This window comes from Chrysemys picta, chromosome 1 (assembly GCF_011386835.1).
Source record: "Chrysemys picta bellii isolate R12L10 chromosome 1, ASM1138683v2, whole genome shotgun sequence".
NCBI lineage: Eukaryota > Metazoa > Chordata > Testudines > Emydidae > Chrysemys > Chrysemys picta.
This window is the reverse complement of record NC_088791.1, coordinates 32,587,100-32,605,717: the sequence shown is the minus strand read 5'-3', so window position 1 is coordinate 32,605,717 and position 18,618 is coordinate 32,587,100. Positions and strand designations below refer to the sequence as shown.

The window sequence follows — 18,618 nt, the reverse complement described above, 5'->3', positions numbered from 1 at the left end:
GGGACAGGGGTTTTGTCTGAGCACAAAGTGTTGAGACCTATTTTTTTATTTCTTAAATTAAGAATTCAAATAAAAAAAAATCTTTAATTTTGTTTTTCAACACTGCGAGTGCATGTTGCTTCTGAACCCCTTCCTTTTCCAATTAACCACATTCTTCATTCACCTCTCATTCAATCCTACAAAAATGCCTCAAAGAGATAATTGTAAAGAAGTTAAACATCCCTATTTCTGGAGGCATGGGTCATTTCCTTGTGGCCTTAGTTGCTACCTGATTAATGAGGTAATTTAACTATGTCTAAGCATCTTCTAACTTTCCTACAAACCCCCCAGATTTCCCCATAATATGGAATGTTTAACGGGTGGTTTAAGTATCTGATTTAGACTTAATCAGCATTAAGTCTGTAAGTCTCACCAGATGCCTTAGCACTACAGCTAATGGTAACTGATCTAACATACCACATGTATTACAGTAACTAAATGGGTTGAGAAAGTCTTAACATAAAATTCTATTGATTTTTCATTTTGTCATAGCATTTTAAAGAGTTTGCTTTTTAAAAAGATACAGAACACAGTATTGGGTGCCATATTATCAGCTAGCTAGAACTCATATTCAATGTCATTTCAGTCAATCTGCAATTGCTCCAAACCAGAATAAAAGTGTTACATCATAAGCTACAATATGGAGATATACAGTACATCTACACCACAATTAAAAATTAAAACCCCACAGCTGACTGGGATTCGGGCTAAGGGACTGTTCGGGCTCAGGCTGGAGCCCGGAATCTAGGATTCTGTGAGTTGCTCAAACTTCTAGCCTACCATTAAAACAGCCCCTTACAAGCCCCACAAGCCTGAGTCAGCTGGCACAGGCCAGCCCATCAGTGTCTAATTGCAGTGTAGACACACCAACAGTTAACATGTATCATGTACTTTATAAACAATTTACATGATGTTAGACAATTACATCATGCATCATCATAAGGGCTCCTTTGTAGTCATGACGGTACATAAGGTCAATCAGTTCAAGACAGACACAGTATGCAAGATGGCATGCATTAGAGAACAAAAACAATGGCAATGCCATGAAATAAATAGGTTTGTAAGTACAATTTCATGTTCAACATCCTTATTGAGGTTATAAAAATGTTACTATGTAAGAAATAATAAGATTTGTCCTTCTCAAAATAAAAGTAAATTTACTTGCAAGTTTCAACCTGACAAACACCTACTAAAATTAAGATTAAAGAGGTGGTGCTTATAATGTAAATACTGACACAGGCTTTCATAGGGGTAGGCAATCTATGGCACGCGTGCCGAAGGCGGCACGCGAGCTGATTTTCAGTGGCACTCACACTGCCTGGGTCCTGGCCACTGGTCCGGGGGGGCTCTGCATTTTAATTGAATTTTAAATGAATCTTCTTAAACATTTTTAAAACCTTATTTACTTTACATACAACAATAGTTTATTTCTATATTATAGAAAGAGACCTTCTAAAAACGTTAAAACGTATTACTGGCACGCGAAACCTTAAATTAGAATGAATAAATGAAGACTCGGCACACCACTTCTGAAAGGTTGCCGACCCCTGGGCTATCCTATTGTAGCATGAACATACTCATCTTAATGCTATATGTTCACAAAGAATGCCATACTTGCACTTAAACTACTTTCTCATGGCACAGTTCAAAACCCAAAATGCAATAAAAGTGACTTTAGTGATATTTGACAAAAGTAAATAAAGTATTGTTACTCGCCCTCTTACATAACACAGCCAGAGTAGATTGTAAAGTACTAATATTGTTACAATCATTCTTCTAAAGCAGGACCAAATGAGTGGCCATGGGCAACTGGAATTTTTCCCAAAAAACTGAAGAAACTCATGGATATCTGCCCTGTTCCACCTCATGTTCCATATCTACATGAGCTCATTTGGAGATGCTATGTGCCTTGCTTTCAACAACATGTCTATGACACACAGCTGTCTCACACCTATTAGACACACTAAAAGCTCTATATGAAACTTACAAGAGAGCAACTCCTGGATCAAGAACAGCTAGCTCAAACTAAACCCAAGAAAGACTGAAATAATGCTGGCTGGAAGGAGGAAACACCTCTTAACACCTACTCAAGACCTTCTGCCGACGTGCATGGGCTGAAATTGTGGAAAAGCAGCATCACTTGCCCCATAACCTCAGCTGTGCAGAACACAATGCCATCCACAGCCTCAGAAACAACTCTGACATTATAATCAAAAAGGCTGACAAAGAAGGTGCTGTAGTCATCATGAATAGGTCAGAATATGAATGAGAGGCTGCTAGGCAACTCTCTGACACCACATTCTACAGGCCGTTACCCTCTGATCCCACTGAGGGTTACCAAAAGAAACTACAGTACAGACCCGTTTACGCGCGGATGTAGGGAGTCAAGCTGTCACGACCGCGTGTTAATGGACCGCGGGTTAAGAGGGCCATGCTGAAGTACCTTAAGAGATATATATATATATACACACACACACACACACACACACACACACGTACAATTATCTAGGATTACATACATATTCACAGCATCCCAAATAGTGCAGGCCTGTTAACAGTACTTTGCAAGAATATAAATTCAAATGTGTAATCTAATTAAAACATTACTACTACTACTACTACACAGGGGTGAAAGTAACTCAGGACACTTACCGGTATGGGGTGGTGGCAGCTCTGGCCCCCGGAAGGGGCGGGGCCTCAGTGGAAGGGATGGGGCGGGGCTAGGAGTCAGCATCCCCCAGCCAGCCCTTCCAGGCCTCCTGGTCCGCACTGCCCGGAATTCCTGTGGCAATTTAAAGGGCCCAGGGCTCCAGACGTCGCTGCTGTGGTAGCGGCATCTGGAGCCACGGGCCCTTTTAAATCGCCGGCCCCGGGGCAGCTGCTCCCTTTGCCCTCCCCCCACCCATCGGCGGCCGATGGGGGGGCAAAAGGGGCAGGGACCTTAAAGCACTACAGGGTCCTTTGCCGCGGCAGCACTTTAATGTCCCTGTCCTTTTTGCCTCCCCCGTCGGCGGCCCTGCTGGTAGGGTCCCTACCAGCAGGGCCGCCGATGGGGTGGAGGGCGAGGGTGGAAAAGGGGCAGCAACATTAAAGCGCTGCCTCGGCAGCGCTTTAAGGATGTCCTTTGCCACGGCAGCGTTTAATGTTGCTGCCCTTTCCGCCCCATTGGCCGTAAAGACGTACATGTTTCCGCTCCATACTTCCTGTCGATTTCTAGGTCAGTGAGTTAGTGAGCAAATCTGTAGCGCTACATAGGAACTTCCCATACCGCATGTTAACGAGTCTCGCATGTTAAATAGGTAGCACTGGGAGGCATGGCACTACCGCGCGTTAAGCGGATTCGCACGTAAATGGGTTGTGCGTAAATGGGTCTGTACTGTATGTCATCTGCTCAAGAAACTCCCTGAAGAAGCACAAGAACAAATCTACACAGACATCCCCATAGAGCCCCAACCAGGGGTATTTTATCTGCTACCCAAAATCCATAAACCTGGGAATCCTAGATACCCCATCATCTCAGGCATTGGCACCCTGACAGCAGGATTGTCTGGCTATGTGGACTCTCTCCTCGGGCCCTATGCTACCAGCACTCCCAGCTATCTTTGAGACACTACTGACTTCCTGAGGACGCTACAATCCATTGGTGATCTTCCAGAAAACGCCATCCTAGCCACTACGGATGTAGAAGCTCTCTACACCAACATTTCACACAAAGATGGACTATAAGCCATCTGGAACAGTATCCCCGATAATGTCACGGCAAACCTGCTGGCTGAACTTTGACTTTGTCCTCACCCACAACTATTTCAGATTTGGGGACAATTTATACCTTCAAGTCAGTGAGATTGCTATGGGTACCCACATGGCCCCACAGTATGCCGACCTTTTTATGGCCGACTTAGAGCAACGCTTCCTCAGCTCTCTTCCCCTAGCGTCCCTAGTCTACTGCGCTACATTGAAGACATCTTCATCATCTGGACCCATGGGAAGGAGGCCTTGAGGAATTCCAGCAGGATTTCAACAATTTCCACCCTACCATCAACCTCAGCCTGGACTAGTGTACACAAGAGATCCACTTCCAGGACACTACAGTGCAAATAAGCGATGGTCACATAACACCACCCTATACCAGAAACCTACTGACCGACTTACTTACATATATGCCTCCAGCTTTCATCCAGACTACATCACACAATCCATTGTCTACAGCCAAGCTCTAAGATACAACGGCATTTGCTCCAATCCCTCAGACAGAGGCAAACACCTACAAGATCTCTATCAAGCGTTCTTAAGACTACAATTCCCACCTGGTGAAGTGAAGAAACAGATTGACAGAGTCAGAAGGGTACCCAGAAGTCACCTACTACAGGATAGGTCCAACAAAGAAAGTAACAGAACGCCACTAGTCGTCACCTGCAGTCCCCAAATAAAACCTCTCCAGCGCATCATCAAGGATCTACAATCTATTCTGAAGGACGATCCCTCACTCTCACAGACCTTGGGAGACAGGCCAGTCCTTGCTTACAGACAGCCCTTCAACCTGAAGCAAATACTCACCAGCAGCTACACAACACACAACACTAACCCAGGAACCAATCCCTGCAACAAACCCTGTTTGCCAACTCTGTCCGCATCTCTATTCAAAGGACACCATCATAGGGCCTAACCACATCAGCCACACCATCAGGGGCTCGTTCACCTGCACATCTACCAATGTGATATATGCCATCATGTGCCAGAAGTGCCCCTCTGCCACTTACATTGGCCAAACTGGACAGTCTCTACGCAAAAGAATAAATGGACACGTGTCAAGGCTGTATCCCCACTTTGAACTTTAGGGTACAATGTGGGGGCCTGCATGAAGACTTCTAAGCTTAACTACCAGCTTAACTCTGGTCCCGCTGCCACCATCTCAAAGTTAATTCCCTTCCCTGGAAAGCCTTGAGAGACCTTCACCAATTCCCTGGTGAATACAGATCCAACCCCCTTGGATCTAAAAACAAGGAAAAAATCAATCAGGTTCTTAAAAAGAAGGCTTTTAATTAAAGAAAAAGGTAAAAATCATCTCTGTAAAATCAGTATGGAAAATAACTTTACAGGGTAATCAAATTTAAAGAGCTCAGAGGACTCCCCTCTAGTCTTAGGTTCAAAGTACAGCAAACAAAGATAAACACTCTAGTAAAAGGTACATTTACAAGTTGAGAAAACAACGTAAAACTAAGACGCCTTGCCTGGCTATTTACTTACAAGTTTGAAATAGGAGAGACTTGTTTAGAAAGATGTGAAGAACCTGGATTGATGTCTGGTCCCTCTCAGTCCAGAGAGCGAACGAACTCCCAAACAAAGAGCACAAACAAAAACCTTTCCACTCCCCCCCCCCCCTCAAGATTTGAAAATATCTTGTCCCCTTATTGGTCCTTTGGGTCAGATGCCAGCCAGGTTACCTGAGCTTCTTAACCCTTTACAGGGAAAAGGATTTTGGAGTCTCTGGCCAGGAGGGATTTTATAGTACTGTACACAGGACAGCTGTTACCCTTCCCTTTATAGTTATGACAACACGAATCAGACATCAAGAATTATAACATTCAAAAACCAGTCAGAGACCACTTCAATCTTGCTGGACACGGAATAACAGACTTAAAAGTGGCAATTCTTCAACAAAACAACTTCAAAAACAGACTCCAATGAGAAACTGCAGAACTGGAATTAATTTGCAAAAAGGACACCATAAAATTAGGCCTGAATAAAGACTGGGAGTGGATGGGTCACTACAAAAAGTAATTTTCCCTCTGCTGATACTCACACCTTCTTGTCAACTGTTGGAAATGGCCACCTTGATTGCATTGGCTTCGTTAGCACTACAAAAGTAGTTTTCCCTCCCTTGGTATTCACCCCTTCTTGTCAACTATTGAGAATAGGCCACTTCCACCTTAATTGAATTGGCTCGTTAGCACTGACCACTTGGTAAGGCAACTCCCATCTTTTCATGTTCTAGAATAGATGTTCTGTTTACTGTATTTTTCACTCCATGCATGTGATGAAGTGGATTTTAGCCCACAAAAGCTTATGCCCAAATAAATTTGTTAGTCTCTAAGGTGCTCCTACGACTCCTTGTTGTTCTTCCCATCACTCATCAAAAATTGTGTGGCCTCAAAGTCTTGCTCAACCAGCCACTGTTCTTAGATGCCCAGGTAGTGGCAGTAGTATGATGTGCCCTTTTCTACCTTCTCCTTGCTAGGAATATTCACCTCTTCCTATCAACCAAGAATCTGGTCACCATAATTCATTCAATTATCCCTTTCAGACAGAGACAACCGATACTCATTGATAGTGGGAGGTGTGGGAAAACAATTTAAAGGTTCAGCCATCCCCAGAACAGCTCAAGTCACACACACACACTCTCAGTCTCCCCTCCAGGAAAGCAACGGCCTCTCCCTGCAGCTCCCAGCTGTTGCTCCTGCCTCTCCCTGCGGGATGCAGCTCATGGGCTGTGGCAGCTGCCGTGCAGGGAGGGGCAAGGCTGCACCATGTGACTGATCAGGTCCAGAAAACTCTGGCAGTGGAATGTGGTCCTCTCCCCCACACCTAGCCTCTGCCTTCAGAGTAGATTACTATAATCCAGTGGATCTGGGGCTGAAGGTCAAAGTAATGTAGATGCTTCATTTTTGCAGAGTGTAGCAGTTTGCATTCTCAGCAAGAATGACCATCTCTATATGCAACCTTTCCTATCCAGCCATACAACTATTTCATCTAGCATCTCAAGTATTGCAGCAGCTTTTTCACTGGTTTTGACAAATACAATCTTCCCCACTGATATCCATTCAGAATGCTGCAGCAAAGATAGTTTTCTTAGCCTTTCACACCGCCCCGCTCTTTGCATTCCTTCATTGGCTGCCTCCTCTTCTCTATCATACTCATAGACTTTAAGGTCAGAAGGGACCATTATGATCATCTAGTCCGACCTCCCGCATGATGCAGGCCACAAAGCCGTCCCAACCCTTCCCCTTGACTCTGCTGTTGAAGTCCCCAAATCCTGTGGTTTAGAGACTCCAATTAGCAGAGAATCCTCCAGCTAGCTATCCCTGCCCCATGCTGTGGAGGAAGGCGAAAAAACCTCCAGGGCCTCTGCCAATCTACCCTGGAGGAAAATTCCTTCCCGACCCCAAATATGGCGATCAGTAGAACCCCGAGCATGTAGGCAAGATTCTCCAGCCAGACCCTCATTGGCCATTATACTATTTACCAGCGATGGCACGCTGTTCCTTTGACTAAAATCATGTTATCCCATTAAACCATTCCCTCCATAAACTTATCTAGCTTAATCTTAAAACCAGACAGGTCCTTCGCCCCCACCGTTTCCCTCGGAAGGCTGTTCCAATATTTCACCCCTCTGACGGTCAGAAACCTTCATCTAATTTCAAGCCTAAACTTCCCCACGGCCAGTTTATATCCATTCGTTCTCGTGTCCACATTAGTACTGAGCTGGAATAATTCCTCTCCCTCCCTGGTATTTATCCCTCTGAATACCAAACACAAGCTATTGGTCTTCACTTTCAAGGCTGTCATGACCTATCCCCACCCTGCCTATCGTTTCTCACTTCTGCCTCCAATTGGCCCATCACATCAGCTTCCATCACCCACTTGGTACATTTTCAAACAAACACATTCATGTTTTGTCCCATTCTTTGCCTCATACTTCGAGAAGATCCCCATAAACATCTGAAAAACTAACTAATTATCTTCCTTCAAAACTGTACTTTGCTGTGAGGCCTACAAAAAAAAACCTGACAATGGTTAGGCTGTTGGTGTGCAGACCACAACCTATCATGCTAACGGATACTTACTCATTCTCTCTTTGCAATTCCCAATCTGTCTGTATCTGTTATAACTAGTCTTATACACATATTGTTCACTCTTTGGGGAAAGGACTATATTTTTGACAACACCTAGCACAATGGGGTCCTGGTCCATGACTGCGACTTCTAGGTGCTACGATATTACTATAATAACTACATCACTCCTGTACTCTGCACTTTTTGTTGGCTCCCAGCCTCATCATCAAAACCACCAACAAGTCAGAGCTCATCGACAGCGTTCAGCTCTCCATCCACAAGTCCTTCTTAAAAGGCTTCTGCCCACGATAGACAAAAATAATGCATTATTAGTCACGGAGGCTTGGCTGTTGGAGAAGTACTGTTACTCCTGCAACTGAGAGGGGAAGGGAAAGAATTGTTGCCTCACTGCTCCTTTGGTACAAATGACCAAAATGTGCACTGAGAATAATATTTATTTTGATTCAGTGTTAAGGGTTGGGTAGAAATGGATTTTTTTTTTTATAACTTGTGAGCAGTGAAAAAAATTTAATACTCTTAACTATTATTTGTTTTCTTGCTCTTAAAAGAAAATCAGTACGATTGGCAGCACTTGTGCTCCATTCATTTTTCTCCACACCAACCTCTTACCATAACTTCTAAGCTAATAGTTTTGTTCATTGCCTGCTGATATTCTGGTCAACAGCAAGAGACACTGCCAAGGTCTGGACTCAGACATTAGATTGAACACCCAGACATGAAAACTAAAAAGAGACACATGCAGGCCAGTCCAGTGGAATTAATTGGCAGTGTCCTGCCTATGTATTGTGGGTTTCCAATCACAGACTCAATTCAAAGGTTGTTAGGAGCCAGGAATGCAGTATTTAGGGGGCAGATGTTCTGTTGATGTAAGCTTTCATAGCTGTACTGAAGTCAATGGAGCAGTGACAAATTCACACCAGCTGCGGCCCTTCCCTTTAGTACCTGAAAAGGAGGGCTTGACATCAATAAATAATGTATCTTAATGGAGTTATCTTAACTCAGAAAAATGCAGAATAAAATTAAATGAAGTTATATAAAAAAGGAAAATGGCACCATGATGCAATCAGAAAGTTAGGTTACCACCTACATAAGGGCATTCTTGCAGGAACATTTGACAATATTTCACCACAATCAAATAATAAGCAGTCAATTGACCCGCTTGCCAAGCCTACTGACAGGCCGTAGAATTTCTCTGAATTAATTCCTGTTTGAATTAGAGCCTCTTGGAAAAAATCCAATCTGCATTTTAAAGATTTCCAGTGATGGAAAATCTACTACATCCCTTGGTAAGTTGTTCCAATGGTAACTACACTCTGTTAAATATGTTGTGCCTTATTTATAGTCTCAATTTGTCTAACGTCACCTTTCAGCCACTGGATCTTGTTATACCTTTACCTATTAGACTGAACAGCCCTTTATTAAATTTTTGTTCCCCATATAGCTACTTACAAAGCGTAATCAAGTCATCCCTTTTTGTTAAATAGATTGAGCTATCTCAATCTAGTGATATAGCTATCACTATAAGACATGCTTTATAATCCTTAAATCCTTCTCGTGGCTCTTCTCTGAACTTTCTCCAATATGTCAACACACTTCTTGAATTATGGACACCAGAACTGGACACTGTATTCCAGTAGCGCTTGCACCACTGCCAAATAGAACGGTGTACAACTCAACCCAGAGTTTTAAAATAACTGACTGAAGACCACTAATGTTTATTTTTAATAAGTTTTGGAACACTGGAGAAGTTCCAAAGTACTGAAAGAAGGATAAGATTGTGCCAATATTTTAAAAGTTAAGAATGAACTGGTAATTATAGGACTGTCGGCCTGATATCAATCCCAGGCAAAACAAGGTGGATAAAAATCAATTGTTAAAAAAAAAAATCAATGTTTTTTTAATTTACATTAAACACCGTTTTTTTAATAAACTAATTTAAAATTAAATTTGAAATTGACAACCTGTTAAGGCCTAAATTTACTGTAATCTGTTAAAAACATTGAAATTAAATACAAAAATAATATTAAACACTACATGTTTGCAACCAAGTTTTAAAGAAAATCAAAGCACTGAATTCGTAAAAGTAACTGGCTAAGCACCTGGAACCAGAATTTGTTGAAGTACTAAACCAGATTTTGACAGCAGTAGTCTCGTCTGCAAGTGCAGAGAAAATATTTTCATTTCAGTTTATTCAACTAGTTCAGTACAATGACTAGTGCAGTTCAAAGTTAAGAAACCAACTGGGAGCTGAAAAAGCAGGAAAGCTTGTTATCCTCTTCCCATCTCTAGGTGTGGGAGAATGACATCTCAAATCTTGAAGTACATGGTAACCAGAAACTATCAATTCAGTTCACTAAGTACAGATAACACTTCCTTGGTTAGTAAGCCAATTGGTTTTAATTGCAAAACATGTTTTGATACATTTAAAAAAAAAAGTTTATCCAACACACTTAAGGTAGGTGTTTTTTAAAAGCTGGTTTTGTGCAGCACTGACCCCGGAGTGCCCCAAGGGCTGGTTTTGTTCAACATCTTTATTAATGATCTGGGTGATGGGATTAATTGCTCCCTCAGCAAGTTTGCAGATGACAGTAAGATGAGGGGAGAGGTAGATACGCTGGAGGGTAGAGATAGGATCCAGAGTGACCTAGACAAATTGGAGGATCAGACCAAAAGAAATCTGATGAGATTCAACAAGTGCAGAGTTCTGCACTTAGGAAGGAAGAATCCCATGCACCGCTACAGGCTGGGGACCGACTGGCTAAGCAGCAGTTCTGCAGAAAAGGACCTGGGGATTACAGTGGACGAGAAGCTGGATAGGAGTCAGCAGTGTGCCCTCGTTGCCAAGAAGGCCAACAGCATATTGGTAGGAGCATTGCCAGCAGATAGAGGGAAGTGATTATTCCCCTCTATTCGACGCTGGTGAGGCCACACCTGGAGTATTATTACATCCAGTTTTGGTTCCCCCGCTACAGAAGGGATGTGGACAAATTGGAGACAGTCCAACGGAAGGCAATGGAAATGATAAAGGGGCTGGGGCACATGACTTACGAAGAGAGGCTGAGGGAACTGGGCTTATTTAGTCTGCAGAATAGAAGAGTGAGGGGAGATTTGATAGCAGTCTTCAACTACCTGAAGGGGGGTTCCATAGAGGATGGAGCTAGGCTGTTCTCAGTGGTGGCAGATGACAGAACAAGAAGCAATGGTCTCAAGTTGCAGTGGGGGAGGTCTAGGTTGGATATTAGGAAACACTATTTCTCTAGGAGGGTGGTGAAGCACTGGAATGAGTTACCTAGGGAGGTGGTGGAATCTCTATCCTTAGAGGTTTTTAAGGCCCGGCTTGACAAAGCCTTGGCTGGGATGATTTAGTTGGTGTTGGTCCTGCTTTGAGCAGGGGATTGGACTAGATGACCTCCTGAGGTCTCTTCCAACCCTAATATTCTATGATTCTATAATTGAATATTTATCCAAATAGACAAACCATTAGTAAAAATTAATCTAGTAAAAAAATGCATCACTATTTTCAAATATAATAGAAAATGTAAAAATTAAGAATCTGAATAAATGTAAGTTAAGCTATACTATTGCTTAAATAGATGTGTATAGATATAGTGTATCCTCCTGGTTAGCAAAAAGCAGCACCAATTTAGTAAAGGCTATATTTAACATGTTTTAATGGTTATCATCCAATGAGTGTCAGCCTTTATTTAAGAAAATAACTAAAAAGTACAAATGTAAAACACGATTAAAGTTGATGATTTAAATCAAGGTTTTTTGCTTGCTGATTTAAACCATGATTAAAAATTGGTGTTTAAATTGCTTTGATTTAAAAATCAAGCCACCCTAAACTAACAGAGAGGAAATATAATTAATGCCAATCAACAGGGTTTTATGGAAAATAGATCTTGTCAAACTAATCTCATATCTTTTTTGATTAGATTACAATTTTGGTTGATGAAGGTACTAGTGTTGACATAATATACAGAGGCTGCGTCTACACTACAGTGGTACAGCTGCATAGACACTAAAACTTCCATTACTATAGTAAATCAACCTTGCCGAGAAGAAGTAGCTTGGTCAACAGAATTCTTTTTCTACCTAATGCGGTCTACATGGGACATAGGTCATCTTAACTACATCTCTCAGAGACATGAATTTTTCCACACCCCCTCAGCAATGTAGCTGGCTCGACCCAACTTTCTAGTGTAGACCAGCCCTTAGACCAGTGGTTCTCAAACTTTTGTACTGGTGACCCCTTTCACATAGCAAGCCTCTGATGTGATGCCCCCTTATAAATTAAAAACAGTTTTTTATATATTTAACACCATTATAAATGCTGGAGGTGAAGAGGAGTTTGGGGTGGAGGCTGTCAGCTCGCAATCCCCCATGTAATAACCTCACGACCCCCTGAGGGGTCCCGACCCCTAGTTTGAGAACCCCTGCCTTAGACTTCTGTAAGACATTTTATTTGACGTTTTTCTAAAAGTTATGCTCTAGTTAAAAGAGGAATTAATTCAAGTAAATCCTATGGGCGAATATATGCAGGAGATCAAACTAGATGATCACAGTAGTCTCCGCTGTTTCTACAATCTATGAATTACTGCACACAGTGTAATGAATGTCAAATAGTTCTCCTCTGATCACTACTTGATTGACACACACACAAACATTTCTAACTGAAACCTACTGAGATGAGCTGCTCAAGTAACTGAATGATTTGGCACATAAAAATTGTTAGTTCAACAACAAGAAAAGCGACAGAGAAAAATTGAAAGACATCCTGGCACACTTGACAGCAAGGAGCAAAGAACTCTTTGCTATGGCTACCACCCAAACTGAAATTGACAAGAATCTATTCAGAAAGACAAGGTGGGGGAAATAATATTTTTTATTGTACTAACTTCTGTTGATGAGAGAGACACACTTTCTAGCTTACAAACAGCTCTTTTTCAGGTTTGGGAAACTTAGGCCTAGTCTACACTGCGGGTGGGAAATTGATCTAAGTTACGCAACTTCAGCTATGTGAATAACGTAGCTGAAGTCAACATACTTAGATCTACTTACCACAGTGTCTTCACTATGGTAGGGCGACTGCTGACGTTCCCCATCGACTCCGGCTACGCTTCGAGAGTGCTCTATTTATCACGTCTTCACTAGACGTGATAAATCAACCCCCGCTGGATCAATCGCTCCGGAGGTAAGTGTAGACATGCCCTTATTCAGAGTGTCAAAGAAAAGGGTGGGCATGGCTGCAACACTGCATACCTTAGAATATGTGTTATCTACTTATGCTAAACAATCTGTTCCACCTCCTATTTAACTGTGACATTCTGAGCAAGTTTCCCAGAGCAAAAGAAAAGCTCTGTGTAAGCTCCAAAGCTTGTCTCTCTCACCAACATAAATTAATCCAATAAAATATATTACCTGGCTCACCCACATCCTTCAAGTCATAGGGAGCATATAAGTCAAGTATTTTTGGTTTACTGTACATCATTCAAGCCAAGCAGCAGAGGACAGCGCTCATGCTCTACAGCTGTCCCTCACAGAAGCACAGTGCAACTTCCAGAGGCTAGTCAGTTTCACGGCTGTTGCTACAACTGCTGTCAAACGTTAGCTGTTCTCCACCCCTGTGTGCGACAGCGCCGGACGCCAGACCCTCCTCCCGAGGCCACGGGGGCGCGGTGCAGAGCCGCCCTCAGCACCGGGTGAAGGGACCATCCTGCCCCAACATACACCCCACGCTGACAAGTGACCCCGCCGCCTTCCAGCACCCCCAACCCGCCACGAACCCCACATAGCCCGGACGGAGCCAGACGCCCCACTGCCACCCTCCCGACAGGCCAGTCTCCTTCACACACTCACCTCCCCGGCACCTTCGAGCCGCTCCGCTTCCAGAACTGCTTCCTGCCTCCGTCGTTCGCCATGGCTCTCGTCACCTCATCCCCTTCGCCGGAGCGCGGCGCCTCCCCCAGTCCGCCTGCTCGGTTCCCCACGGCACCGCACGGCCCGGCCCACTCTGCCCGGCCCAATTCCTGGGAGTTTACTCCATCCCAACCGCTTCCCATTTACTAGGCGCAGAGCGCTGCCATATTGACACGGGGCAAAAAGCTCTACCCCCATTGGCCGGTGATGTCCCGTACCAATCAGAAGTAAGTTTACTGACGGTTGGGTCAGAGTCACCCAATCAGGGCCGCTCGAGTCGGGGTCTGGCGGCTGGGAGCAGCTGGCAAAGGGAGGTGGGGAGCGAGAGCCAGAGCGGCCCCGGCCCCGCCTGTCGCCACGCCCCCTCCCTAAAGTCCCGCCCACCTGCCAACCGTGGTTTTCCTCCTTTAATGTCTCGCAACTCCCTTCTCGCTGCCCCCTCTCGTGTGTGCGGGGGGGCTCTGCTGTATAGATAGTCTCCAGGGGCACTGTACAGACAGACTCGGGGGTGAGGAGGGCGCTTTACAGATGGTCTACAGGGGACTTGTTGGTCTAGCCTACCAGGACCTTTTCCCTCCACCATTTGGAGCGGGTTAGGGTACTAACACCAGGGTTACAATACGTCCGTTTTTTCCCGGACATGTCCGGCTTTTCGGCAATCAAAACCCCTTTCTGCGTGGCTGGGAGTGGGAGGGAGGAGGGGGCGGAGTTAGGGCGGAGAAGGGGTGGAGTTGGGGTGGGACTGGGGGTGGGAAATGGGCGGGGCCAGGACCCCGTGGAGGGTCCTCTTTTTTTATTTGTTAAGTATGGTAACCCTAACTAACACTAGGGTTAGCAGATAGCAACTGTGAAAAAAATGGGACCGGGGGTGGGGCATAATGGGCACCTATATAAGAAAAAGTCTGAAAAAACGGGACTGTCCCTTTAAAAATGGGACATCTGGTCACCCTAAATAACACCAGTGAGTCTCCTAGGACAAGTCAACATTAAAAAATTAGGTTGACTTAAGTCAAGATATAGCCACCACTGTAATTAAATTGATTTTTCATGTTGATGCTACACTCCTGTCAGCGGTACGTATCCTCACCAGGAACACTACTACCGATTTAACCGACAGTGTGAGACACAAACAGCCCAGCGCTGTCAGTCCCTGCGGCAGGGCTGTGCCTGTCAGCCTAATGAGGCTCCAGCCTGTCAGCCCTGGCGGTGGGGATCCAGCTGCCAGGGGCTGACAGCCAGAACTGTCAACACAGTGTCTACACTGACGCTGCATCAATCTCAGTACATCGGCCTAAGCGCTATGCTATGGCTCTTGCAGAGGTGGAGTTATTAGGTCAGTGTAGAGGGCGACTTACATTGGCAGGAGCAACAATGTAGTGTAAATGGTTACAGAATTAGGTAGCCATAGCTACATTGCTCTGAACTGTGAAAAATTTCACACCATCTACAATGTAGTTGGGTCAACCTTCCCTCATTGTGGATGGAAGAATTCTTCCATTGACCTACCTCGCACCTCTCAAAGGGGTGACTTTACTACAATGACAGAAAAACCCCTTCCGTCACCATAGTGTGTATACCACAGTGCTACAGCAGCATAACTGCAGCAGTTTTATTTACATGGGGAAGGTGTTGGTTGGTTAGTTAGTTTTTGTTTTGGTTTGTTTGATTGCTAACTCCATATTCCCTCTCCATTGAATTGGTCTAAATAAAGTATGATCTAATTTAGTCTGCATCCTAACAATCATTTCTGAAGGCATATCTTCTAATTTGAAAGGAAGGATCCCATGATGAAGATTGTGGAAGATATGAGGACAGATTTTGACCAGAGTAACTGATACAGTTTTGAAACAAAATGCTATTATAAGGTAGCTTTTCCAGTTTGTAATTCTTCCCTATTTCTTAAAATCTCAGAGCAAAATTACCTATCAGGTTATTCTTTTATAGGAAATACTTCCAAAGGTAGGCTTTTTCGTGGTAATTATGTGGTGCTTATCACCTCTTAAAGTTAGGCACAAGGCCATGGATCCACAAAGGGACTTAAGTGTTGCACTACCTAACTTTTAGGTGCCTAAGAACTCACGGAAACAACAGTGGGATCCACAAAGCCTGAGTTAGGCTCCCTATACAACACATGGGGAGAGATAGGCTTCTAATAATGTGATCCACAAAAGCGAGAAGGGTAGGCTTAGGCTAGGGACCTGCCTAAGTTAGCCAATGGAAGATGCCAATGACAGAGGCGTGACCTAAGCCCTGCCCCTTTCTTGGAATGAGGCACCTAAGTCTGGGTGCCTAAATTCTGCTCTCTGTCCATAGCTGTTAACCCCGCTCCTGGAGTCAGGTGGCTTCGGCATCTAAGCTATTTCTTGCAAGAATGAATTAGGTGCCTGTCTAACTCCACACAAAACAGCCAGAGGAGGAGATGGTGCTACATTCCTTATAACTTTTAGCCCAGTGATTAGAGCACTCACCTGGGATGTGGGAGACTCTGGTTCCATTTCCCCCTCTGCCTGATAGAAAAAAGGTCTTTCAAGCCTCTTAGGAGAGTGCTTGACCCACTGGGCTAGAGAATATTTTGATGGGGGGTTCCCTCAGTCTCTCCTGTTGAAACAGTTTCACTTTGGATATATAATTAGGGAGTTATGAGAGCAAGGGGACTGGAGTCGGCAGGAATTAATTGGAACTGGAGCAGCAAAACAAAGAAAACAAATGCCTCATTTTCCAGCTTTGTGGGTGAGAGAACTATAAGTGAAGATTATAATGCTGGACACTGACGGCCTTAAGCCAACTGCCTCAGGAATCTGCCAAGAACTTTGCTGAAAATATGTTCCTCATCTTAGCAACGGAGCTAAAACTTATCACACATCTGCTCATCTTTATTTGAATGAAGCTCCTTCTGATCTGACAGCTCAGGCATTGTCAGTTTCATCCAGAACAATTTACAAACTTGGAACATAATCTTGTAAACCCTTAATCATTTGATCAATCCCATTGAAGACAATGGGACTATTTGCATGACTATGGACCAATTTTCTGGTAAGAGTTTCAGGAGTCCATACTTATAAAGGAAGTTGAATCCCCCCATTTGAAATGCAGTGTTTGAGTACAATACCATAATGCAGTTTATGATACAGTTCTACTTAAAATTTGTCTTTTAATAAGTCATACATATGCAGAAATGGCTCTGTGATGGGTTTGGTCACAGAGACCCCCTTGGGACTGTCACCTGACATGCTGAAACTACCTCTGAGCCTGTTTTTCCTGTCAGCTTGGGACTCGAGAACCCTGTCTTGTTGAGCCAGACACACAAGCCTACTGCAACACAGACCCAGGATCTGAACCACGTCCCCAAAGCTGCAGGCTTTAGCTGAAAACCACTCAGCAAGTACTCCTGTCTCCAGCACCCAGACACACAGCTCCTAATAGGATCCAAACCCCAAATAAATCTGTTTTACTCTGTATAAAGCTTATACAGGATAAACTCATAAAATGTCCGCCCTCTACAACACTGATAGAGAGAGATGCACAGCTGTTTGCTCTCCCAGGTATTAATCACTTACTCTGGGTTCAATAATAAACAAAAGTGATTTTATTAAGAATAAAAAGTAGGATTTAAGTGGTTCCAAGTAATAACAGACAGAACAAAGTAAGTTACCAAGCAAAATAAAAGAAAATATGCAAGGCTAACTTAATACACTGAAGGTCTAGTTACAAATACTAACTTCTCACCCTAGATGTTATCTCAGGTACAATCCTTTTCAGACCAACGCTGTAGTTTATGGCCTGGGTCCAGCAATCACTCACACCCCGTAGTTACAGTCCTTTGTTCCAGTTTCTTTCAGACATCTCTTTGGAGTGGAGAGGCCATCTCTTGAGCCAGCTAAAGACAAATGGAGAGGCCTCTAGGGCCTTTTATATTCTCTCTCTTGTGGGTGGAAACCCTTTGTTCTTCTGTGCAAAATGACAGCAACAAAATGGAGTTTGTAGTCACCTGGGGAAGTCATGTATTCATAAATGATTCAGCTTTTTGCAGGCCGACACCACTGTTTACATATTAGTTTGAATGTTCCCAGCAAAGCTCAGATGTGGATTGGTATCTGCCAAAGTCCACTGTTAGTTAAGTACTCCCAATTACTTGAATAACCCCTTCACCCTATGTTAACCAAATCTGCCTTATATGCTTCCTACAGCAAACACTTTAAATACAAGTATAGAGCCAATGTTCATAACTTCAGATCTAAAAATGATACATGCATATGAATAGGATGAATATATTCAGTAGAACATAACCTTTGCAAAGATATGTTACATGGCATATCTAGCTGTCACAATGCTCCCTCTGGTGGGACACTACTAAGAGTATCAATTTAGGACAAATGGCTTAGAGCAGGACAGTTACAGCCCAAGGCTGGGGTTACCTTTACTATTAAAGCACACCAAACTAGCCAAACAGAGAGGACTTCGGTTCTAACCCACTGGCTAACCAGAAGTTATACAAGCAATTTCCTCAGACACTCAAGTTTCCTAATATCACCACCAGCAGCCACTCCTTATGGGGATGAATGGTTATGAAAACCAATACCCCAGTAAAAGAAAAAAGGTTCTCCCAATCCCAAAGGGCCAAGCCCTAGACCCAGGTCAATATACAAATCAGATATTACCCACAAATCATGCTGTTGTCAATCCTTTAGAACCTAAAATCTAAAAGTTGATTAATAAAAAGAAAGAAATACAGATGAGAGTTAAAATTGGTTAAATGGAATCAATTACATACAGTAATGGCAAAGTTCTTGGTTCAGGCTCCTAGCAG

General features: G+C 43.6%; 1 protein-coding gene across 10 annotated transcripts in view; it reads right to left on the bottom strand.

Moving 5' to 3' along the window:
- Nucleotides 1-14,017, bottom strand: part of TBC1D22A (TBC1 domain family member 22A) — a 438,695-nt gene extending 424,678 nt beyond the window's left edge. For 3 of the 10 annotated variants that reach the window (XM_065554752.1, XM_065554763.1, XM_065554797.1), the window contains exon 1: nucleotides 13,752-14,008. In XM_065554752.1, the coding sequence (XP_065410824.1) occupies nucleotides 13,752-13,954 (203 nt within the window). In that variant the 5' untranslated portion in view covers nucleotides 13,955-14,008. Of the gene's footprint in view, nucleotides 1-13,751 lie in introns of all 10 variants that reach the window. The other 7 variants (XM_065554783.1, XM_065554792.1, XM_065554779.1 and 4 more) reach the window with 5 other exon arrangements.
- Between the last annotated feature and the right edge of the window lie 4,601 nt (nucleotides 14,018-18,618).